Here is a 25,540-nt window from a genome sequence, read left to right on the forward strand (position 1 = left end):
TTTATCGTTGACATGTTTTCATAACATTGAAAAATATACCGAGTTTGCTACAATAATAAATGCAAAATATTGCGTTACGAAAATAGAAGGGATATTGATAGACTAATTTACTATGCGATTTTCATCTTTTACTGTGGACTTGTTATTATTTTTATCATTATTCTCTTTTTTTAAGTTTCCTTTCCTCGCACAAATTTTTACACAGACGCGAGAGAATAAGAAATTAAACAATTTAATAGCATTTAGGTAACCAACTTTGTTCGAAACTAGCTATAGCATGGAAGCTCTTCTTCATAGGCGTAGAAACTTCTATTACGCGCTATTTAAAAACCAGTTCAACAACTTATCATTGTATATCCATCGGCTAAATAGCTTTTGTTGAATTTTCTATCCGCATAAATAATCCACGATGTTTAAAGGTGTCTCGATCTTCTATAAATTAATTTTATTTATCCTTGGTTATGAATGCGTGCAAGCAACAAATTGTCATTCTATGATGTAGCTTAACAATAGTATAACTTAATAGCGGCTTAAACTATGCTGCTACGTTTAATATTCCTTCATCTTCCCTTTCCCTTCTAGAAAGGATTCTAGAAACCTTTAAAGCGTCCCTAGCCAGACAGAGTAATCGAGAGTACTTACACTCTGCCTAGGTGCAAGTCAATAGTTTACGATAGTTTTCTTACAGCGAATCAGTTAAATCATTTTCTATACGTACAGTGTACAAGAGATTAGCGTATGTTTGTAGGATAATTGAACAAAAAATTATTTTCCTTCGCACACATAAATATGGCTATAAAAATTAAACAACAAAATATCATAATACGTAAATGACTTTTTTTTTAAAGATAAAACTTTAAAAAAAGAAAAAAAGATATTAACTCTTTTAACGTTAACGATATTATAAATTTTTAAAAGCATTAGAATTTAAAAGTTTGACCTGACGAAATTTTTAAACGTTTTTAAAAATATATATTTAAAATTAAAATTTAGTCGAAATACAAAATTTATTTCCCTCGGAAATTTTTAACAAATTCCATAAATTATCGACGAGGCATGTTAAATAATATGTTGTATCTGATGTCTTCTTTTCTATCACTGTTATTTTCAAACCGAGCTACGTGAACGGTGCACTTCTTCTCGTGCAAACGGAGGTATCCAATCAACGTGAACCTTTTAAGGAAAACTATGTCGAGTCAGCGGCGTACACCTGTAAATAGAAACCAACCCTTGTAGTCTCGACAGTCGATTTTAAACGAGGAAAGTAAACCGATATCGTATATATATATATATCTCAAGAATAATGGAAAATCTTTCCTTCTCACGATAGAGAAAAAAAACGATCCTTCGTTATCCGAGTAATAAATGCACTTTTACTCGAATGTCGACGGTGTATTATTTAATCGGCGAGTTAATGGCTTGGAGTAACGTTGATCCGGATTAATAAAATTTTCTAACAGGATTGCGTAACTAGCGCCAATTTAAGAATTATGCGAATCGACGGTTTCCAAGGCGAGGAGGAATAAGTAATGAGTGCAGTGACCGGCCGAGCTCGTCTCGGAGCCTTCAACGTTGCGCCACGAAAGATACAGCGTACCTCGAAAAAAAAATGGGATGGGACAGGTAGCTGGTGGTAGACAGTGAAAGAAGACGGGAGAGGCGGACATAGAAGGGACTATCCACGTGTCGGAGTAACGGTTCGCTGAATTATTTAAAGCACGACGGAGGAGTTTGCAAGCGCAAAAGGTTCCTTACACCCGAGTTGCATACGAGATATCGGTTTGATTAAGGTGCATCGTAGATATGTTACCAGATATAAGTACATGTGCACATCGAGAAATTACACGCATTCGTAATTTTCCATCGAAAATATATTCGAATATGTTGATGTAAATGATGATCGATTTTGATCGCACGAATATTTCAAGAAATATAAGTTTCGAGATTACAAATAGATGATTGATTTAATTCGATGATTAAGTTAATGATGAAATCCTTTTTTTTTTTTTATTTATTTTGATGAAGAAATTAATATCGATAATTCAAACGAAAATTTTATACGAATTTTAATATTTCTTCAACTATAAAGAGTCAAAGAAAAAACAAAAGGATAACCTTTATTTTATTTATAACTTCGTAAATTAAAAATCGTATGGAAATTTACTCGTCATCTTCGTTTAAATGCGCGAAGAATTATATAGTCCAGACGTTTGAATCGAAAAAAAAAAAAAAAATGCCTCGCGTTCCCTTGAACTGCAACAATATAATACCCCACCCAGACGTATTTTATTCTGTTGTTGATCCCTGTTGTGCGTAGGTCGCAAGAAAAAGCGATATATCGCAACTTATAAAACCAGTCGTAAGCTTGTGTCTCCGGCGAAGGATCAAATGAGCCAACTATAACGGCGAAAAGAGAGAAACAGAGAGAGAGAGAGAGAGAGAGAGAGAGAGAGAGAGATTGATCGAAAAATAGGGTGAAGGCGAGCACGGTAAAAAGAGGGAGAAACCGAGAGGATTGTCATTTCTCGCAGACGGCGTGGCGCTCCATATTAATTACTTGTCCGCAATATGATTCGGATAAATAACGTCGTGTGACGCGTCTAAGTTTTCAGCTTGACACCATTTACAGTGTGAATGTGAATTTTACGAAATTGATAAACACCAACAACTGTTACATCTATCTTTTGATTCTGTCTTGATCAATTTTTTGAAGTAATTTCTTGAAAGTCGATATGCTACTCGAAAAGAGGTTAGGTTAGGTTAATTTGATGTAATTCAAATGTATTTTTTTTTTACTTGGACAATTAAAAGTGGTTAACGATATGATTGAGATATTTGTGACAAGTGTCTTCTTACATTCATACATATACTTTTCGCTCGGTTGAGCATATCTGATTGGTGTACGATAAAACAACCGTGAGGAAGAACGTGACGAATGATTAAACACGTAATACTTGACCGCGAAAGAAAGTATTTAAAGAGTTGCGCTATCAATTATTCATTAGCCGGTTTAACGTAACTTGTATCTCGATACGTTTTGTTTCTTTTTTTTTTTCTTCTTTTTACTCTTTCACTCGTAATTACTCCGCCACATTTATATACGTGTTCTCGTGTTCTCAGAGCGATCCCAGTACGGCGTTTCTCCGTGCGGCTCGTGCAGGGCAGCTGGAAAAGGTTTTGGAATACCTGGAATCGGGAGTGGACATTAATGCTTCAAATGCTGTAAGCAATATTCTATTTTTTATTATTTTTAAGAAATTTTACCACTATTTAAACGTTTATAAACATTTACGTAGAAATTTTGAACACATACAGTAAAAAAATATTAAATATAAAATTGTATTAGACGATATATTTTCAGTAATTCGGTAACTCATTTACACAAAAATTTTCATATATAGATAAAATATTTTGATATAGAAAATAACATGATTTAATTACAGAATGGATTGAACGCTTTACATCTGGCAGCTAAAGATGGTCATTTGGAAATCGTCAGAGAACTTCTCAAACGTGGTGCAGTGGTCGATGCTGCTACCAAAAAGGGAAATACAGCATTACATATCGCTTCTCTTGGTAAGTTGCAACTATTTCTATCTTTTGGATTTTGAATATAAATGAGTTATCACAAAAAAATACATATTTTTATTTATTTAACTATTTTTAAATTTCTTTTATTATATTTATTATATATAGCGTTTAATTTATAGCTTATTTGTAACAATTTTCATGGAAAAAAAATATAAGTGTTTTAATTGAAAAATATTTTTTTATTTTTCTTACGAAGCATTTTATATTCTTTTTCTAAAAAAAAAAAAATGATATATTATTCGTATATTGTCCGTAATATACGTGGGATGAAAATTCCGAGAAATTGAAATTAATATCTCGTTACAGCTGGACAGGAGGAGGTGGTACAATTGCTGGTACAACGAGGTGCTTCTGTGAATGCACAGTCACAAAATGGGTTCACACCGTTATATATGGCTGCTCAGGAAAATCATGATTCCGTAGTCAAATTTCTCCTGAGCAAAGGTGCCAATCAAACATTGGCTACTGAGGTTTGTAATTAAAAATGACGTTCGTTAAACACTCGATGAATGATAAGATAATACAAAAGTTGAACGAGCAAATATCAAAAATACAAAACGACGAATTAATTTAATATTTTATAATTGAAAAAAAATTTTCTTAAATCACTGTATAGATTTATATTCAATGTACATAACACGAATCTGATATATCTTTTTATATATTGCAGGATGGTTTCACCCCATTAGCAGTAGCAATGCAACAGGGCCATGATAAGGTGGTAGCAGTTCTGTTGGAAAATGACACTCGTGGTAAAGTTCGATTGCCTGCTCTCCACATTGCTGCCAAGAAAGACGATTGCAAAGCGGCTGCCCTACTTTTACAAGTATGTCGTAATCGATTTGCCATTGAAGCCCTATATTCGATTCGATGTGATCAATATGTGAAAAGGAATTAATCCAATGTCTATAAGTTACTTTTTCTTTTGTAGAACGATCATAATCCCGATGTAACATCGAAGAGCGGTTTCACACCTCTCCATATAGCAGCACATTATGGTAACGATCGAATTGCATCCTTGCTTTATGATAGAGGAGCAGATGTAAATTTCGCAGCTAAGGTAAAACAATTTCTAAGTATTTAAAATGTAAAATGTAAATAATTATGATATAGAGGATCATAAATATGAATTAAATTATTTTGTGGCAAAATGATCCAATTGCAAATGGATATTGATAAAAATTGATTAGGGATAGAGTGAAATATTTATGTTAGAATAATTCTGAGAATATAATGAAAATGAAATAATAAATGAAAATTAATAGAATGTGGAGATTTTGTTACATGTAGCAAAAAATTTGTATTGTAATAAAAAAAAATTTGACAGAGTCAAATAGAACATCATCTTTTGTTCCATTAAAACGTATGATATCCAAAAGTTCGATTCTTAGTTGTAATTAAATTATCAATCATAGAAAAAGAAGATTGATTGTCATAATGCTATGATTTATTTAATTGATTTGTGATACTTATAATATAATTTTCGTGAATTTTATGTGATACGAATTCTTTTGTAAATCTGAAAATCTTTGATATGAACATTTTGAGAATTTTTTAGATTTTGTATTCCTTCCATTATTTAGCTAGCTTGTTTCTCTGAAAGAGATTGAAATTTCTTCCAGTAGAAATGATCATTGCAAAATATTCTAAAATATTTTAATAGCATTTTGGAGGAATCATTACACAATTATTTCACGTGAGTTGGAAAAAGATTTATAATAAAATTCCTTCACTCAACAAGTTTCTAATTGTATCGTGAACCTCATCTAATTAAAGATCTCCCATTTCTTAAGGAAATTTTATGCACATGTTTCAATCTTTTCAAAGAATCTTCTCAATATGTTGTTGAAAATGTTTCTGAATAATTTATACCAAAGAGAGAATATGATAATTTAATTTTTTTAACTTTATTTTTGCTTTAAATTATGCTCTACTTCACAGCACAATATTACGCCGATGCACGTAGCGGCAAAATGGGGAAAAATAAAAATGGTGAATCTTTTGATGAGCAAGGGAGCAAATATCGAAGCGAAAACGAGAGACGGCCTTACACCCCTTCATTGCGCGGCACGATCTGGTCATCACGAAGTTGTTGATATTTTAATAGAGAAAGGTGCACCGATCGGTTCCAAGACGAAGGTGAATATTTAAAATGTATTAACTTTTGATATAAGGTTTTTCTTGCGATTGAATTTGTCGAGCCTTGTTTTCTATTGACAGAATGGTCTTGCACCGTTGCACATGGCTTCTCAAGGAGATCACGTTGACGCTGCGAGGATATTATTGTATCATCGAGCACCCGTGGATGAAGTGACGGTAGATTACTTGACGGCGCTACACGTGGCAGCCCATTGCGGACACGTACGAGTGGCTAAGCTCTTACTTGATAGAAATGCTGATCCAAACGCACGAGCTCTAAACGGCTTTACTCCACTTCATATTGCCTGCAAAAAGAACAGACTGAAGGTCGTTGAGCTCCTCTTAAAGCACAAAGCTAGCATCGAAGCCACTACAGAGGTATATCCCTTGTTCTTATCAGCTCGATATAGTATCTTTTTTTTTTTTTTTATATATATAATTAAACCTTACGTCATAGATATACATTATAGACACTGTATAGTACCAATTATATTTGCCTTTAATTAGAATCAGAGATTTTTATTAGAAATAATCCATATGTTATATCGATACAATAAGAAAGGAAGAATATTGTTATTTTTTTTAGTAATAATAGACTCATTTTATTGCTTAGTCTGGATTGACGCCTCTACATGTAGCAAGCTTCATGGGGTGCATGAACATAGTGATTTATTTACTGCAACATGCAGCTAGTCCCGATATACCGACAGTAAGGGGCGAAACGCCTTTGCATTTAGCTGCGAGAGCGAATCAGACTGATATTATCAGGATACTTCTTAGAAATGGTGCCCAAGTTGATGCCAGAGCAAGGGTAAAGAAAAGAATTTGAGTATTCGTAAATTTTGATTTGAATATTCACTTTATAGAGACAAAACATTGTTTCGATTTTCCGTTCAATTTTCTTATTCCTTTTTTGTATAATTTATATCATTTTAATGTTTTATATGTTTTTATTTATATATGTAGAAATATCAATTGCGTTAAAAGAGATTTGAAAAGTGAAAAATATTGTAGGAAGAACAAACACCTCTTCACGTTGCTTCCCGATTAGGCAACGTTGATATCGTAATGTTATTGCTTCAACACGGTGCCGATGTAGATGCTACGACTAAAGATTTGTATACACCGCTTCATATTGCCGCTAAAGAAGGTCAAGAAGAGGTAAAATTTTAATTATACACACACAAACCATATATATATATATCTTATTTATTAATAATTAACTTTCATTTCTTTATTCCAGGTTGCATCCGTTTTATTAGAAAACGGCGCATCGCTTACCGCGACGACCAAAAAAGGATTCACTCCTTTACATTTGGCAGCTAAATATGGTAATATGAATGTAGCAAGATTACTATTACAGAGGAATGCACCAGTTGATGCCCAAGGAAAGGTAAGAAACAGTTTTATTGCTTTTTTTTTTTGGCTTTCTTCTTAAAAATAATATTCTTATTAAATGATGATTTTTATATTAAATTCGTTTAATTGTTCGTTAGAATGGCGTAACTCCACTTCACGTAGCATCTCACTACGATCATCAAAATGTAGCGTTACTTCTACTTGATAAGGGTGCATCACCTCATGCCATGGCTAAAAATGGTCATACCCCATTACATATTGCAGCACGCAAGAATCAGGTAATTTATTTGTGATTTAATTTGCAATATTAATCAAATTATTTGATATATTATCGATAATTCTAATATATAATTTTCACATTTAATGTAGATGGATATTGCAACTACTTTATTGGAATACGGAGCAAAAGCAAACGCGGAATCAAAAGCAGGATTTACGCCGCTACATTTGAGTGCACAAGAAGGCCATACTGATATGTCAACACTACTTATTGAGCACAAAGCAGATACAAATCACAAAGCAAAGGTAATATTACTTAAAATCAAAATATTTATTTTAAATATAAATATTTATTATTTAATAACATTTTTTTTCTATAGAATGGTCTCACGCCGCTTCATTTGTGCGCACAAGAAGACAAAGTCAATGTTGCATCTATTCTTGTTAAAAATGGTGCCCAGATTGATGCTAAGACAAAGGTATGTTATAAAAAATATTCGATAAAGATATTTTTTAAAAACTAAAGATATTCTATTATAGGCTGGTTACACTCCATTACATGTGGCAGCTCATTTTGGTCAAGCAGCTATGGTACGATTCCTTTTACGATCTGACGCAGCTGTTGACAGCAGCACGAATGCTGGATATACTCCATTGCATCAAGCTGCTCAACAAGGTCATACATTAGTGATCAATTTGTTGCTTGAGGGTAAAGCAAAACCGAATACAATTACTAATGTATGTAAAATTTACTTTTAAAAATTTATTTCTAAATTTATTTCCTTCAGATTTTTATTTTTTAACATTTTATTTTTTATAGAATGGACAAACTGCTTTGGATATTGCACAAAAACTTGGTTACATTAGTGTCATCGAAACTTTGAAGGTAGTTACAGAAACTGTCATTACAACGACTCATACGGTTACTATTGAAGAAAAATACAGAGTGCAAGCTCCTGAATCAATGCAAGAAACATTTATGAGCGATAGCGAAGATGAAGGGGGTAAGTGTTCGTTATTTCTTATTCTAAAGAATATTTCAGATATAGATGCTTCAATGAAAAAATATATTTTGCATAGATTCGTAAAATTTGTTGAATAATTGAGTACTAAAATATTAAAATAAAATATATTACCGCAAGATATTAACTAGTTAATTATTAATAATTAAAAATTAGTTAAATTAGTGTATTTCTGTATTATAACAAGAATTTAAATTTTAATCTAGAATTTTAATTTATTTGTTTTCAATTTTTTTTTCTTTTTTTTTTTTAGAATAATATTTTATTAAAATATCAAATAAAAATCGATAAAAGCATAAATAGTAGATATTTGCTAATATGTTTGTAATATAGTTCTGCTTTTCTAATTTCGCTTTTTATAGATGTAACAGCTTATAGAATAATTATTGCATAATACACATATAATTTACATATATAAATTTATTGCATGAAAAATTATGCTTTTAGGAAAACTTAATTAACATTTACTTAAAATAAGTAATACAAATATATAATTAATTAAAATTTTTTCTATTTATAAAAAAATTATTAAATTTAATTATGTTATTATTTTATTTGAAGTTTTTAGGTCTTTTGATATAAAATGGCTCAAATAAATGATACTACAATACTACAATAGTAATTGACAGAATATCTTTATTATATAATAAATTACATTTTATGATATAATTTTTTTTATGAAATTTATATTTCGATAGCATTTTATGAAACGTCTATTTTCCTATATGACATTCCTATATGTAAACTATAGTTTACTACAGTTAAATTTTAATTGCACCAAAGTATTTAAAATATGAAAAATATTACAAAGAACATTATTAAGCACATTCCATTTATTTATATTTTTCTGAATTTGTTTTATATAAATGCATGTATTTAACGCATGACAACACGAAAGATACAAAATTTAGCATGTTCATAATGAATCCTATAATAATTTTCCTTAATTGAAATTAGCAGGTTTCTTTTAACGAGGGAATCACAAGAACACTATCGATTTTAGATTAGCAAAACCTTTAATATCCTTTAATATTACATTAGGTTTTTACACACTGAATCACAAAATATTGCCTTTAATTCATTATCTTTAACAAAAAGGAGTATTCGAGGAGGCATAATTATTGTCTCCGTATTTTCGAGTAAAAGTCAAGGAGCTACGTGGTATATGATATTATTTGCTTGTTTTGTTGCGTTTATGTTAACATTCATTTTTGCAAGAGCATGTATTTAGTGTATGTTCACTGGGTTGTTGTTACATCTTTCAAGGAAATAATTTATCTTACAATTAGATACATAGTTATTATATAGATGCATAAAAACTTAGTAACTAGTTGAAAATCTGTTTAATATACATAATCAAATAGATCTAGATAGATTAAATATTTTGAATTTTAGTAAAATTCTCGCAAAGTAATATCATATTTGCCTTACACAGGTAAACATAAATTTTACATAAATTAAAATTCGCGAATACTAATTTGAAGTTTATTTTATAACAAAAAAAAAAAAAGAAAAAATTTTCAAGATATCATTATAATCTTTCTTTGCCTGAATTAAACAAAACGAAATTATTTTCTTATCTGTGTAAGATTTATATAGTAAGTAGTTTCCATCAACGAATTCTAGACTAAATTTCTTCCTTTATAACAATTAATGTGGAGCAAACTTAATTATAACAAATAATAAATCTAAGCAGGTTTGCTTGTTTGCTTAATTAAAATATAATGCATTCACATACATTATTTGTTCCATTTTACGAACATAGAATAAAAAGAAAGAAAGAAAGAAAGAAAGAAAAAATAGAAAAATAAAATCTCAATCAAAACTAAATGAAATCACTTTCGATTAAAAATTATACTTTTCCATTTACATTTAACATTAAATACTCAAATGTTAATTCTATTTATCTACGAAAAAAAAAAAGAAAATAGAATAGATTTAAAAATAGCTGAAAAAAACTTTAAACAATTTTATCAAATACGTGAGGTAAATAAAAAATTATTAAGTCGAAGCAAACGAACAAACTATAAAGCTCGCGGTAGGCTTTATCTCCTGCTACGTAAAGTCGGCTATTTAACAACCCAGTGATAGCGAAATTTAGAAACAGTGTTTATGGTGCGAAATTAGCGTTTTGATAAAAAAAATGACCTTACTCGACGGCGTACAATGTAGGTGGTGATGAAATCGGCATGGCAGCCATGAATGTGTACGGGCAGCCTCCACACGCGCAACACGTGTACCTTCCTTCTTACTACCAGGGCCAAATGACCTATACCCGTAAGTTGTCTGTACTCTGTTTCTGTTACTCTTTCACATAATCACACGTTCGCGCAACATTCTGTATTTATATATATATATACATAATAATGTATTACATATATACATATATACATACATATATATATCAGCACATGGGTACGTAAGTTAATTTCACCGTACGTAAACACGCGCATTCGGACATCATTCATATATATATATATATATATATATATATATATATATATATATAATTGTCGAATCTCATTTAAGAGAAGCAGTATTATCTTTTTGCTTTTACATCATCTCCGTTTTATTAAATGGCCCGTACGTTGACATTTTAAATATTTAATATTTACACACTCGTTCAACATGAATTCCTTTCTTCCTCTCGCAAACGCGTATTCGATTCTTTTCTTAACTGGATATCGTGTCGTAACGCACGTTCTTGTTGCAACAAGCGTAATGTACTTCCGGCCAATCGCGTTACTTTTAATTTTTTGCAAACGAAAAGGAATTGAACGATAAATTGGTTGTATTTTTTCTTTTTTTCCTTTTCTTTTCTTTCTTTTTTTATACTTTCAGTTTATCAATAGTTCAGTTTCTTTTTCCTGTTGTGGAACGCGTGGAAAACATAAATACAGAGACATGCACAGACATATACCTCTCCTCAAACCGTTGTTTGTTCACACTCTATTTCGTTTACCCTCCTTGTCGCTCCATTTCTCCCCTTATAAAAATTACAATCCTCTTGTTACCTTTGCAACACCCGTAGTAGCCGTACAATCTTATTAATGAGATTTACGCTTTGAGTTTTTGAATATTGTGATATATAATTTTTATCGTTGTCTACAAGTTTTAAATGCTATCGAAATTTCAAACTGAATTATCATTCTCGCGATCGTGATTGTTAATTACAATGAAATAAATATTTAATCCATATATATATACACACACATATATATATGTGAAAAAAAAATTCTTTTACAAATTGATTTTATATTATCTATTTATTTATCAAATATTAGAATGAATATGTGACTAAAATCAGAATAGAACAATTCAAAAGAGAAGATACGTAGGTAATCTTGAAATATTTTTTTTTTTTTCTCTGAAATGTCTCGATTTATGATTTGCACTTACTATTGTCGAGTCACGATACAATCAGTGAACGCGTATAAAAATTTTTCGCTTACTTGCTTGTAATTCAACAGAAGAATCATTATCATTTATTCATTACTCGTCATTCGAATGTTCTTAGATGTACAGTTCTGTTTTTAGTATGTACGAGTAACAGTTTAATTTTGTCATCACGCATCAATGTCGTTCTCGATCGACATTAAGAAATTGATATTTCATCCAGCTCTATAACGAATTATATTTATCGATCTTAAAAATTTTTTTTTCTCTCTACATCAGTGGAAAAGAAAATTTATCAACTTAAAAAGTTACATATCTCCTAAAATATCAAAGTTGTCGAAAATTTTGAACATCGAATGTATAAAAGTAAGTTGATATTGAACACCTGTGCGAAGTCACCGATGCATTTCGCATTTTTTTCGAATTGAATTTAAAATTCAAAAAAATGGTACGTTAACGAAGTAGGGCGCGTTACTACTGTTAATGCAATTTGCATAATAACGAGTTGTACGATCATTATGCCAGTCGACAGGAACAGAAGTAGGCTTGTGTGGTCTGTTTTGACGTATCATCCTCGTATCTATACGCATTCTGCTTCGCCTGTTACGCAACAGCCGGTGTGTGCATCTCGTACCATATTATTCGTGCAGTTAGTCGAACCCCTGCTAGCTGGCGAGTCGCCAAATACGATTCACGACCAAAATATCGAAATTTATATAATACGATATATCTGTTGTTCTTTTTCTCTCCCTTTCTCGTTTCTCTTTTTCCTTTTATCCACTTGAAAAATTTGAATTTTTGCTAACTCGAATGAGAAGCGCGGGAAAAGCGCGATTCATAAACTTTGACACGGATACTTAACGTTACGGTCGATCACGTTACATCGCGAAACGGGCGAAGTTGGAGAGAAAATTTCCACCGCGGTCCCAATTTTTAAATACTCGTCTTCCTATTTATCCAACTGGAGCGCGTCCAGCGATCGAGGCTAGCTGTAGCTTCAAAGCTGAACAGCTTTTGGAAAGCACGCTCGCTCGTTTCGGCAGAAAGGAAGATCAAAGGAGGAAGTCGATCTCGAGTCGATCGATTAATCCGCGCTCCATCTCTATCCAAGCGTTTCGACCCCTCTGCCCCGCTAACGCCGTGACTGACAGAGACGAGAGAAGAAAAATCGATCAGTGCCAACAATTGCACCCGGTCACGCTTCCTTTGCCGTTCGAAGAAACGGCAGAGAGAGAGAGAGTCGGGTTGCGAACGGTTGCGAAGATGTAAATAAAGTATAGTGGAAAAGCTCGGAGGCAGCTACTATTATAAAATTGGTGATTCACGGAATGAGGTCACGTTTCTGTTAGGTAGCGGTGTTGCGTCGAACTTGTATTAATCTTAAAGCAGTCGCTGTTCCTGACCCCGCCGGTTCTAGCACGCGACGAAATAAACGCGCGGAACGAAAGAAGCGGAGAGAAGCATCCAGGCCGCGCGCGGTTAATGCAATTTAACAAATCAAATCTAATCAGGTGGAATACGTTGGCTGCTTGCGTAACCGCCGCGTAGCAGCCGCCTCTCCCCAGTAATAACGATACCCTGGAACGGTGTGCAGAACCTACGTGACGGCAAATTTCCCCAATTTCTCATCGCCCATCACCCCATTTTCTCCGACGATAAACAACGAAGCGAAGCGGAGCGGAGTGGAGGAATCGGACGACCGACCGACCCACCGACCCACCGACCGACCACCACAGTGGCTGCGTGCGGCCCGTGTGCGTGCGATCCGCGACGCGTGGATGGATCCCATCAATGGACGCGTACCGATAACGGATGTTAATTGTAATTCGCGTGACCTGTGCAACTTGCGCATCACTCGGCGGCTCGGTTCGCCCGAGTGATGTAATTAATCCTCGTACGTAGCTGCACACCGTCAGTGCATCGTGCTCGCTGGACTGAGTTGTACAAAGTTGCATCTTCTGCCGGGATTGTTCTTCTTTATTTGCTCGAGGAGGAGCAAAGTGTGCTGCGAGAAAGTTTGCCGCGCGCTCTATCGTTTCGAGAAACGATAACGATTCGTTTCTTTCTTTTTTTTTTTTTTTGGATCTTCGCGTGGTGAGCGAGGGATCAAATTTCTTAAAAACTTTCTTGGTTTCGAGAGGAATTTTTCGTTTCGTTTGTTCGAGATATTGTAAAGAAAAGGAAAAATGGCCAAGGGACGATCGAAGCAGAAGGGACAATCGAGGAAGATAACGTGTTGCGGGTGTACGAGCAACAGGAGCAGCGACGGCACAAGTAAATATAATCTCACGTTCTCTTGCGATACAACACCGCGCCTAATCCTTAATTTAAACGGCGGCTATTAACCGGCTATTAAGCGTGCTTTAATCGCGTGAGCGAATACCATTATTATTCGAAATGTCGTCGCGTTAAATTTTTCCGCGCATTTTCTTACAGAGGCTATTTTCTTAGAGGGGAAGGTTAAACGAGAGGGAGTCGTTTCTCGATGTCGAATCGCGTGACACTTTAGAGAATTTCTGAAATGATCGAAATTTTGGCAAACGATGTCGGGTCACGTGGTTTCTCATATGGCACAATATCGTAGTAAATCGTAAACTCGGAACCGATATTTTCGTAACGCCACTGTATGGAATATTTCGTTTATATTTACATTCTTTCTTTCAAACAGGATTTTTTTTTTACTTTCGATAATTCCGATGTCGGGATTGAAATGAAATTCTCAACTCTTTCTCTGTCAACGTTCACCATTGTTTATCTTTGCTTTATCTTCTTCGTTTCCAATTTTTTTTCTTTTTTTTTTTGGAAAATGAATCAGATCTCAAAGGCCAAACGAACGTAGCAAAAATTTGCAGAAAATGTTTAACACAATATTCTCTCGATGCGATAACGAGTGCTTACAGAGTGATAATGAAAGACTCGCCACGCGACTTTGTTTTTCTTGACTTAATAAATATGTTAACCGAAGTTAAATAAGCATTTTAATTTTAAAAAAAAGAAAAAATATAAAATAAATAAAAAAAAGTCTTTTTTTCCACGCAATACACGCGAGTCTATTAACTCGTGATTTTTTTCGAATAAGAAAATTCGTAGAAATATTCGATAGAAATTTAATATCATTAAAAATTATAAATATTATTCATTCATCGGGAATTATTCGTATTAAATGAACCAACTATCGTTCGAAAAAATATTAATCTTTGAATCGACATTTCCGACATTTTTAAAATTTTTAAACTTGCTAACCTGTTGACCGCGCGAAAAGATAAAAATTATCGCCTCCATTCCCTTTAATGCCGTTCATACCGTTTTTTTAAATACTTTCGATTGCGCGATACAAACAGATACTCGACAATCTATCTGCAGTATATATACACGATCCAACGTCATCGAGTTCTAACAAATTTAAACGACTTGTCTTAAACTTGGTCTGTAAACGCGCGCAATATATATACACACATATATACATACGTATTGTACGAGATGTTTACGTTTCCCGATCCCGTTCGTGGAAGATAATGGTGAACGGACCAACGGGTGGACGGCGGACCGGGCGAGTAACGACACCGCCAGTTCGATAAATTTCCATCTCTTTTTTCGCCTCGTAAACCTGAATACCGTGACCAAAATTAGACTGGATATTTACGCGGATATTTCCCGCCCTGTATACATCCGCTCGAACGGATCGCGCGCACCTCGAATATTAAAAGAAAAAAAGAAAATCGGACGAATTTTGTATTTCATCCCTCCGACCACGAGTTTCATATCCGCTACCGATTATTATTATGTTACGCGTACGATTTCCGTTGCTCCGCTGAGAAGTGGTTCTGCTCGCAGGAAGCGGATCGGTATCGGCGACGTGACCGAGAGATCGAAGGCGTCATCGAAACGATCACATTGTATCGAAGGATGGACGGTGACCGAATACGGGTGGCCATTATACGGCGCGAAAATTAACCGTCACACGCGTATAGGATACGCGTTTAAAGGCTGGCGTGCTTAATTGAGCGGCACGAGGAACGTGACCACGATCCTCGGTTATGACATAACAATGAGACGGACGCATCGGTGACATAAGTCGCGCACCATGATGTATCCGTGGAACGGTCGGAGTAGAGGCGACGACGATCAAGGTCGGTTGCTCGAGAAGGGGGGAAGGATTTATTACTTAAGGTTTTCGTGTATTTCTTCCTATCGATTTCTTCCGTTCGAAACGAAACAGGCCGTTCGATCGATATCTCCACGATAAACGTTTATCGCGATTGGCGGTCCAAGTCGAGAGTCCATCTGGCGAGTTGGCGCGAAAGTTTGAAAAGGTTCGGTGGGTTTCTCGTAGCGGAGATCTATTTTCGATTTTTATCGGGCGAGGCGAGAGATACGTGGAAACGGGAATTCGATTAACGCGTTCGACGCGACACAAAGGCTGAGCGTCTCGTTGATTACGATTAGTACTATTCTCGTCTATGACGCTGCCACTAACTGCATTCAACGCGAGATTCGACGCGATTACTCGGTCGGTTCAGTTTTCACAGGCGCGCGTGTATTCGGCCAAGATATAGGTCACTGCCTGTGTGAGGTCAACTATTCGTAGATGGAAGCTTAGAAGCTTAGCTAGGAAGGCTAGGAAGAATCGGTTCGCCATCGAACGGTGTCCTTGAACACCGCCTAAAATTAGAGTTTTCGCGGTACGCGGTTTCTCCATGCGCGCCTTCACCAGCCTACCGCGCGCCCCCTAACTCGCCTCGTGTTTCTTATTAATTTTAGATATTATCGATCCCCATCTCCGTCTCTCCGTCCATCTCTTTCTCGAGCTCTCTCGAGATAACGAGTGACATCATTTCCATGCCGCGCCGACTTAAGCGTTTTACACATTTACACCGCGTCTCTAGCTTTCTCTTTAGGATGCAGGATTCTTGAGAAGTCTAAATGGAGGGGAGGGGATCGAGTCAAGCGTTATCGAAAACTCTACGTCGTATCGACGCTCAAAACCGAAACTGGTTTGAAATCGATACTCGATCATCGAGCGAAGGTTACACGAGTTTTCGACGATGAGTGTGTACGTCTCTTTACTCGAAAACGTGGTCGCAAGAGCGGAAGAGGCGAGATTGGCCTCTTCGTATCGTAATTCGGATAAAAGAAAGAAAGAAACGAAACGAAACGTTGTTGTCCTCGTCGTCGTTGTCGTCGTCTCGCCAGTAACATTATTTTTCGTTGTATCGCGCGCACCGTACAATCCTCGCCTATGTGCCGTGTCGCAATATTATTCGAGCTTTGTGAAGATTTATTTTCGAAGCTGACAACAGTACATTCCTAGGACAGTGTAGGGAAATGATGTACAATTTCGTTCGCGCCAGAGATTAGTTTTATAGTGGCGTTATTATACGAGTGACGTGGGCCGTAAAATTTTAGTAGGCTGACCATTTATTAGATAATTGTGCTCCATATTCCTGCCATATCTGATAAGGCGTGTTTAAACTTGTATAAGTGTGATCGGATAACGTTGTAGAATCTCAGTCTCTGAACGAAAGTTAACGAAAAATACGAATACCCGCGTGTTTCTTCTCCCGCGTGCTCGTTTCTTTTTTTTCTTTTTTTTTTTTTTCAAACGAGAAACTTGGAAAGTTCGTTCGTTCGAAATTATATTTTTAAACCGCACATTCGTTACAGCGTTTACGATAGACTGCGTAGCGTCTAAAAAAAAAAAAAAAAAGAAGGAAAAAGAAAGAAGGTAGATATATTTATTATGTTATGACGAGCCGTACACGTTCAACGCTTTCGTCATCGATTCTCAATGAATCGTGCGCCTCTCTTGTGAATCGCGTCGCACATGGGACGCGTGTGCGCTGTATGAGCAAACAATACGATAAAAAAAAGTCGATCACGAGATATTTTTATCGTATTTTTGTATCTATAATCGACATCGATACATGATTACTCGAATATTCGTTTATTTTTTTTTTTTTTTTTTTTTTTTGCATTTCTCCAATAATTGATAAATACGAGTATTTATATACGAAGTTGAAGAGCGTAACTTGAATTATTCCCTTTTCAATCGATACGCGAAAGAATACGTTTCCGTTGTAGAGAATCGTCAGTTTTTCGATATCTGTCACTTTCTTTTCATCCGATTCACGTGTTTCGCACGAGTATAAATTTCTTCCACGCTCATCCTCTGCAGCAATCGCGTGCAGATTTGTTACTTCATTCGTTTGATACGAGTAAGGCCAGAAGAATAAAAAAAAGACACTCGGATGAGTATATATATATACATAACGACACGATACTTTAATTAATCAATTACGCTTCTTTGAGCTTGACTTTTGGGATAATTTTTCAAATGGCAATGATTTCTTTCCACTTTGTTTGCAGCCTCATTATTATTCATTCACTCGCTCTTTGGTGCGTACTTACTTACTCTTCCGTACCACGATTACTTACTCTTCTTACCCCATATATAAATAAATATCGTTTCTTTTCATGCAAGAATTCAAGACGTGAGTGTCTGACGCTAGAGAGATCTTCCCCCTCTCTCTCCTCCCCCCCGACCCACCTTTCTTTTTTGGAACCCTTCTTGCGAACACGCAAAAGTGCCCGTTGCATCTCTCCTCGACGATTCACGTATGATTAATTCACGTTTCGTTCACGTGACAGGTGAAGATCCGATGCTCAGCGACCAACAGCAATATCGATACATGACTGTTGACGACATGAAATCTATGGGGGATGACTCGATGCGTGTCAACGTGACGGACGACGAGAGGGATAACCGGCATTCCGGAGGTAAGTCGATGAAAGATTGCGTTTCAAAGTTTTCTTCTTTCCTCTCCATCTCTCTCTCTCGTTCAGATTGGATTCCGATCGAAGTTGAGCTCTCCGATTCTCTTTCGACCGGCAGTGTAATATTCTCTCTCTCTCTTTTTTCCATCCATTGTAAAGTTCAACGAGGTATAACGAAAGGTTGTTCGAGACGATGGAGGATAAATTGAATTCTTGCTTCGGTCGAGATCTTCTTGCGCGTAGTTGTTGCATGCGTTCGTTTATAGAAAGACAGAAGCTTCTTCGAAACGTTTTTTACGAAAATTTTAATTGAAAAGTTTGTTGAGTTGGTTCGAAATGATATAAAATTTCAATTTCGCAGCGCCCACGATAACCGAGATGATCACGAAGGAAACTTGTCAGCGTACAAATGCCGCCAATCTGAAACCGGACAATGTCGATATCAATAGGCACCCAGTACACGTCGGGTACGTATTATGTTTACTCGTTCTCTTGTGAATTTTTTGTGAACATAACGGTAGTCAAAAATTGTACAATTTAGGGTAGGTTGTATTTACTTATATTAATTTATAATTGTACAATAATTCGCACACTGTATGTATGTACATATAAATTTCGCGAAACGAAATTTCAAAAATTAAAATTTTAGCGAGTATTATACAACTTACCCCATATTTGCAACAATATATTTATAAAATGTCGAATGCATTTATCGAAGTATTTCATCAAGTAAAAAAAAAGAAAAAAACGAAACAAATTTTTCTGCAACGTAATATGTATGTATTTTAAAATTTATCGTTCAAATTTTCCAAATTTTCCTCGACTAATTGGTATTCTTTGCTTTTCGTTCTTTGAAAATTTGCATCGTTATCCGATAAATTTGAAAATTGTTTGCAAATTATACGTATATATATATGCACGACAAATTGAAGGAGAGAAAAAAAAAACTAACTAAGTTATCGTGACAAGAAAATTACAAAAAAAAAAAAGTGTTCTCTATATTTGCATGGTTTGTTTTAATAATGTTTTAATAATAGCGCAACGTATAAATAAGACTGACAATAAAATAAAAAAAAAAAATAACATGTACAGATTAATAATTTTCTCGGATTAAAAGTTGAAGCTGTAGTCGAAATTCTATTTGAAACTTATATATATATATATATTCTATCTTCGAATCTCTCTTTGTAGCTTGTAAAAATAGCTCGTTTTTATGGACATTTGGCAAATTTATTACCACCAAATTTCGATATTTTCAAGATTATTACACGCACAAGCTTCGTGTTATTATAAATATATAAATGCATATTCTTCTTTGAAGTCGGCTTGACACGTATATACACGTGATCTGATATATACGAAACTAACTAATAATATTCATAAAAAATACATTTCTTTGAGAATATTAAAATATTTTTGCCTCGTTCTCGAATTGGAAAATGAGAAAAAAATTTTCACAACTGTATTTATACGCACACGCGCATATAAGCAAATAATAACGTTTCTTCTAATCTTAATTTGCGGTTGAAAATTGTACATAAAAAAAAAAACGTAATAGTACGCAAGCAAGTGTACGTACTTAAAACGGAAACAATAATATTGTGTATTATAGTGTGATACGGTGTGCATTGGTGAAAGATATTCCTTGCTCTAATTAACCCTCATAGATTATTGGCTGGTATAACAATAAAACGTAATTTACAGGATCGTGTTCCGTAAACGTGCTGCATAAAGCAGAGCTTGGACCTTCTATTCTCGCAAAAAAAAAAAAAAAAGAAAAAAAAAAGCAAAAAAAATCAATTTCTTCTTCTTCTTCTTTTTTTTCCTTTTTTTTTTCCTTTTTTTTTTTAGTTGGCTTCATAAACGAGCGAAAAAATTGTTTTTCTCGACTGACTCAATTGACTCAAATTTGAGGTAGCGAAGATAAAACTAGTCTTCTTTTTATATTTCTTTCTTACCGCACTATTGCGTATCACGCGCATACACGTGATACACGTTCCACTGTGCGGAAGATGTAACGGTTCTTATGGGTCGTATACGTAATAATTGACATATATTCACTGTTACATAATCGCACGCATAATGAAAACATAACGGCGTAACTGTCACAGCTACGGAGTACGCGGACGGAACGTTAGATATGGAGCCAACCGAGAGAGAATAAAACCGAGTAACCAACTCTAAATCGGTCTTCTTACTCTTAAACAGCATCGTAACAACCTCTCACGAACGAGCTATCTTTTTTTCTTTCTTTTTTTTTTTTTCCCTTCCTTTTTTTTTTCACCACCAGTTTATTTTTCCTTATATATTCTATTCTCTACTCAGAATGTTCAGTTTAACAACTTTATATAATCAGCCAACAAGCTAAACTACAACAAGAGCCAACCAACCGCTTTGGTGCCCTCGTTTACAATTTCTTCTTTGTCTTGCTCGTAGCGATAGAACTAGATTATCTCTAGTTAATAAAGCATGTTGTTTCATGAAACTATCTTTGGGATGAACGATTCTTTGACCAGTGTCTAGCAATTCTAATTGAACATCGTGTTCCTTACTAATAACAGGACCCAGATTGTCGTAACCTCGAACTCTTACGATCGATCGTGAGTAATAATACCGAGGCAAACTCGGTAGGTATAATGATCCTGCTAAGCGCCAAGGAAAATACGTATTATAAATTTCAAATGTGTCGTGTTATTATAAAGCTGACTAATTTTTTTCTTTTTTTTTTGCTCGAGTAATTTATAGATCATTTTTATTGAGTTCGAAAATTATTATCTTGTTACTTCGTTCAAGAAATGAAAAAAAACTCTTTCATATATATATATATACGTACACATACAATGACACTGTTGTATCTTGAATCGACAATGAATCTTTTCTTAGCGCTTAGTAGGACAGGATACTTATTATATCGGACAAATGACGTTTTGTCCGTATAACGACTCTACTTCCTATCGAGTATATACATATATATATATATATCTTCAGTGTGATTCTGTATAGAATGTCTTCCTTGTATCTTAACCACGTACAAGAGCGCACCAATATCTTTGCACGCACTTGTTTCTGGATATGTAGAATGATTTTTTTTTTCCCCCTTCCCAAGTGCACAACAAAACAGCAGGAGGAAAGTGTGCAAAATGTGCACGGCGAAAGAAAGAAAGAAAGAAAGAAAGAAAGAAAGAAAAAGAAACGTATATAGCATGCGCATGAAACAAATTTTTCTTATCCTATAATCATACCAGATTTTGTTCTGAGATCAGACCGTCCCTAGAGTCCTTAAACACATCGCTGGCAGCTCTTGGTACCATGTCGAAAGGACAAGGAATGTGGAGGGACAGGTACACCAACCCCTTTTTTTTTATTATTTTCCCCACTTTTTTTTTTTTTTTTTTTTTTTAATTACATCTTTTAGACATCTTTTCATTCATCTTTATCTAGAATATTAGACGTAGTAGTATTTATTTATAACATAATATTTCTTCCTCGAATAAATCTTTACAAGATCTCGTATCTATTTCTAACACGATGATAACCATGTAATAATATCGAATATTCGCTCGATTTATCCGAATTAGATAGAGAGACAAATTTACTCGTATGCATCCTTATATCATACACGATATCACGATGCTGATATTTTAATTGATCGTTATATAACATTCGCTAATGGATTCATATATCCGATGAGAAAAATTTACGTAATAGAATAATGTAATTAAGAAGATCGTAGATCATGCAGATTGGAAAATAATTAGACAAAGTGATACACATATATGGTATATGGGATGTAAAGACGCTCTTGTAAATCAGTAAAGAAAGAATCGTTCGTCCTTTCGTTCAACGATACATCCAATTTAATCAACTTGGACACGCATTTTCATCGTAATAATGGCTGCTGCTCGTCATCGTTCCATCTTCTTCCTATATGGACAAGTTTCAGCTATTTTTTTTTTTTGCACACGTAACGAAATCTGTTTAATTATATTCCTCCTCAGCGGCGAGTAACGAATAATTACTTGCAAATAAAAGATCCTTGAGAAGAAAATTGCAGGGATAATATAATTGCAGATTTCGGAACAATTTCCCGTTTCCACCCTAACGTATATCTTTTTTTCGCAGAGTGTGAATGATGTGACCTCGTTCCGTCTCCACTATAATACATAATTATTACTGTTACATTTCCCCATTTTTTGTACTTTTTTTTGTATAATAGAGAAGTGGCTTGCGTGTGATGATTGCGGGTTTTCGACAATTCAGAATGAGAGAAACAATCGTCATCGTAAAGTTTTTTTCAAGTCGAGATACGATGCTTGGAAAAAGGAAAGAAAAAAAAAAAGAAAGAAAAAAGAAACAAACAAATGTTCGAAAATCTGTAAAAGTTGCGCTAGTTCAGAATCTCGACTCTCCATCTATATCTCGTCATCTCTCACCACCATTTATATGGAACGAATGGATACTAACGCGTTTTTTTATTTTGTTCCCGATCCTCTCTGTTATTTTATTTGCGCTACTCGCAGAATTCCACAGTGGAGAAAGTAAGTGATCTTCTCTTGAATCTTAGCTTCTGCTACTTGCCATACCGCTCTTCGATATCACTTGTTTTTTTTTTTTTTTTTCCCCCTTTTTTTCGATAGATTTTTACGATCGCACACAATTCCCCGTAGTCGCTCAACTTTTATTATTAGACAAGAAAAATTGGTGGTGCACAATGAATATTACGTTAACTAAAAAAAAAAAAAAAAAAAAATTGAAGAGAAAAAACGCCGGGGGAATATTAAAATGAGAGAGTAAAAAAATGAAACGACGATGATGAAAATTGAACGCTTACGTAAATTCGAATGATTCGTATTTATTTATTTCTCTCTCTTTTTTTTTTTTATTTCGATCTATAAATATATACGTCGTTTGAGTTATTAAATATCGTAATTCGCCCAGCTTATAAATTATTCCAAAAACGCGCGTTGTATGTAAATCGTTCCATTATTACATCATCTCACTTGAGCAAACAACCTTCCTTCAAGGAATTTATATACGATATCGATATTTTTAGACTATTTGTAAATGTAAACGGGGGGAAAAAGAGCGTGGTTTCAAAAGAACGCGAAGGCGTTTTTTTTTTTTTTACATTACGTGTATACGAATAATAATTTTATTCGTGGCAATTAAGCGAATATAAATGAAACGTAATAGCAAGATATTGCCTGTAATTATTTTATGACAAATCAACGTTTATATTCACTGTGCACTGTGATAATTTGGTATGCAGCATCTTTGTGAATAATTCTCAATATAATTCATCGTGAAACTATGTCTTCACCAGCACTACCAATCATCGATCAGCAAAAACAGGGAGCAACGAATGAATTTTAATTCCAACCAATTCTTGTTGATGATTCTTTATTTTTTCTTTTTTTTTTTTTTTCCTTTTCAAATAGTGCGCTCTTTGACAATAAATCAATGTTAATTAGCGTTACGCTTGCAGGCACGGAATATTCATGCAACAAATCCTCCGACACATGCTCACAACCCGTACAACTTCAGTTACAGTTATCTCTATTTAAAATTTAATTTGCTCCATTTTTTTTCATGCAATTTATCTTTGCACTTTATTGTCTTGTGATTAATTTGATTTAATTTCTTTTTTTTTTTTTTTACAGTTATACCCCCTCACACGCAGCGATAAATCGTATTATTTTGTTCTTTTCCTTACGAGAAAGAAAAAAAAAAAAAAATTTAAAACATTTAACACCATCGTGAACATATATATAAAAGTTCGCCTTCAGAATAATCTCCGATAATCTCTCAGAAGAATAATTTCTCCGTACTCTTTAACTTTAACGCTTCTAGTAAAAATTATTTATTATCGTGAACGTTGCTTCTCGGCTTGGCGTGCTTTTATGATACTTATAATATGATAACTCAGACATCTGTTTTTAATTGGCCTTTCAAAATATTTTTACTACTACTACTTTTTACTGCTAAATCAGAAAAACGTACAACACGTACAACATCTCTTTACAAATTGAAAAATTGTATCAAATGTTTCAAATTAATTATTATCTCTACAACTGTTCTCGTGTTCTTTTCTTTTCTTTTCTTTTCGTAATGTATATAATAAAATTGTACAATTGTACGCGACATTGTTAATCCTCTAAAAATAAATAATCCGAGTTTTTTACAGATTAGTGTAAATAATATATACATATTTGTATATTTGGTAACGAAAATATTTTTTTTCTTTTTTTAATTGGTTTACACAATTACGTGATTACGTAATGATTGGTTTAATTTGAACCGATAGCGATAAAGCATGATTCGTATTATTTCTCGGCAGGCCAAATGTTCGCACAATATATGCGTATATATGTAATGTATAATAGTTTTTTTTTTTTGGAACAATGATTTTATGATTACGTGTCCATAATAATTAGCCATCCATTGCGATGATTGCTCTTATTAATTTCAAGTCTCTCTCTTTCTCTCTCTCTCTCTCTGTCTCTCTCTCTTCTCTTCTCTTCTCTTTTTCTCTCTCTCCCCCTCTCCTCAGCCGAGACGATACGCGACACCTTCCCGTTCCTCCTCCGGAGAAAGTTTCCCCCGAATTTTCTCTACAATGTTTTTTCAATTGTGTCAAACGACAGCTTCCTGGTTTCGTTTCTGGTGGATGCACGAGGCGGTGCGATGCGCGGCTGCAGGCACAGTGGCGTGCGCGTGATCGTTCCTCCTAGGAAAGCAGCGATGCCTATGCGCGTCACGTGCAGATACCTGAGAAGGGACAAATTGACGAACCCGCCGCCTTTGATGGAGGGGGAGGCTCTTGCGAGTCGTATCCTGGAGTTGGGACCCGTGGGCGCCAAATTTTTGGGGTACGTTTCGAAAATATTCGCTGATTAATAGTAGAGATCTCTCCTTGTATCTTGGATTAGATTCACATTTTTGTATATAATCAAATGGATAGAAAATTCAATTAGTAATTATATTCGATATCTATCAAAAGTCATCAATTGAATTTTTAATTAGGAATAACAGGAATAATA

The 25,540-nt window shown here is 34.5% G+C and overlaps 1 protein-coding gene across 27 annotated transcripts in view; it reads left to right on the forward strand.

The window, feature by feature from the left end:
- LOC409051 (ankyrin-3) overlaps window positions 1-25,540 on the forward strand; it is a 77,887-nt gene that overhangs the window by 18,192 nt on the left and 34,155 nt on the right. For 19 of the 27 annotated variants that reach the window (XR_003304607.1, XR_003304622.1, XR_003304623.1 and 16 more), the window contains 20 exons: window positions 3,121-3,222; window positions 3,444-3,576; window positions 3,898-4,061; window positions 4,262-4,417; window positions 4,523-4,651; window positions 5,533-5,730; window positions 5,812-6,108; window positions 6,344-6,541; window positions 6,745-6,891; window positions 6,974-7,123; window positions 7,227-7,367; window positions 7,459-7,614; window positions 7,689-7,787; window positions 7,849-8,046; window positions 8,129-8,312; window positions 10,503-10,607; window positions 18,375-18,503; window positions 18,862-18,967; window positions 21,746-21,841; window positions 25,145-25,369. Coding sequence is in view for 8 of the 27 variants with exons in the window: in XM_026440451.1 (XP_026296236.1) it covers window positions 3,121-3,222; window positions 3,444-3,576; window positions 3,898-4,061; window positions 4,262-4,417; window positions 4,523-4,651; window positions 5,533-5,730; window positions 5,812-6,108; window positions 6,344-6,541; window positions 6,745-6,891; window positions 6,974-7,123; window positions 7,227-7,367; window positions 7,459-7,614; window positions 7,689-7,787; window positions 7,849-8,046; window positions 8,129-8,312; window positions 10,503-10,607; window positions 18,375-18,503; window positions 18,862-18,967; window positions 21,746-21,841; window positions 25,145-25,369 (3,113 nt within the window). In the remaining 19 variants the exon portion in view is untranslated. Of the gene's footprint in view, window positions 1-3,120; window positions 3,223-3,443; window positions 3,577-3,897; window positions 4,062-4,261; window positions 4,418-4,522; window positions 4,652-5,532; window positions 5,731-5,811; window positions 6,109-6,343; window positions 6,542-6,744; window positions 6,892-6,973; window positions 7,124-7,226; window positions 7,368-7,458; window positions 7,615-7,688; window positions 7,788-7,848; window positions 8,047-8,128; window positions 8,313-10,502; window positions 10,608-13,100; window positions 14,001-18,374; window positions 18,504-18,861; window positions 18,968-21,745; window positions 21,842-23,020; window positions 23,039-25,144; window positions 25,370-25,540 lie in introns of those variants that run through there. The other 8 variants (XR_003304614.1, XR_003304616.1, XR_003304615.1 and 5 more) reach the window with 6 other exon arrangements.

This window comes from Apis mellifera, linkage group LG4 (genome assembly GCF_003254395.2).
Source record: "Apis mellifera strain DH4 linkage group LG4, Amel_HAv3.1, whole genome shotgun sequence".
Lineage (NCBI taxonomy): Eukaryota > Metazoa > Arthropoda > Insecta > Hymenoptera > Apidae > Apis > Apis mellifera.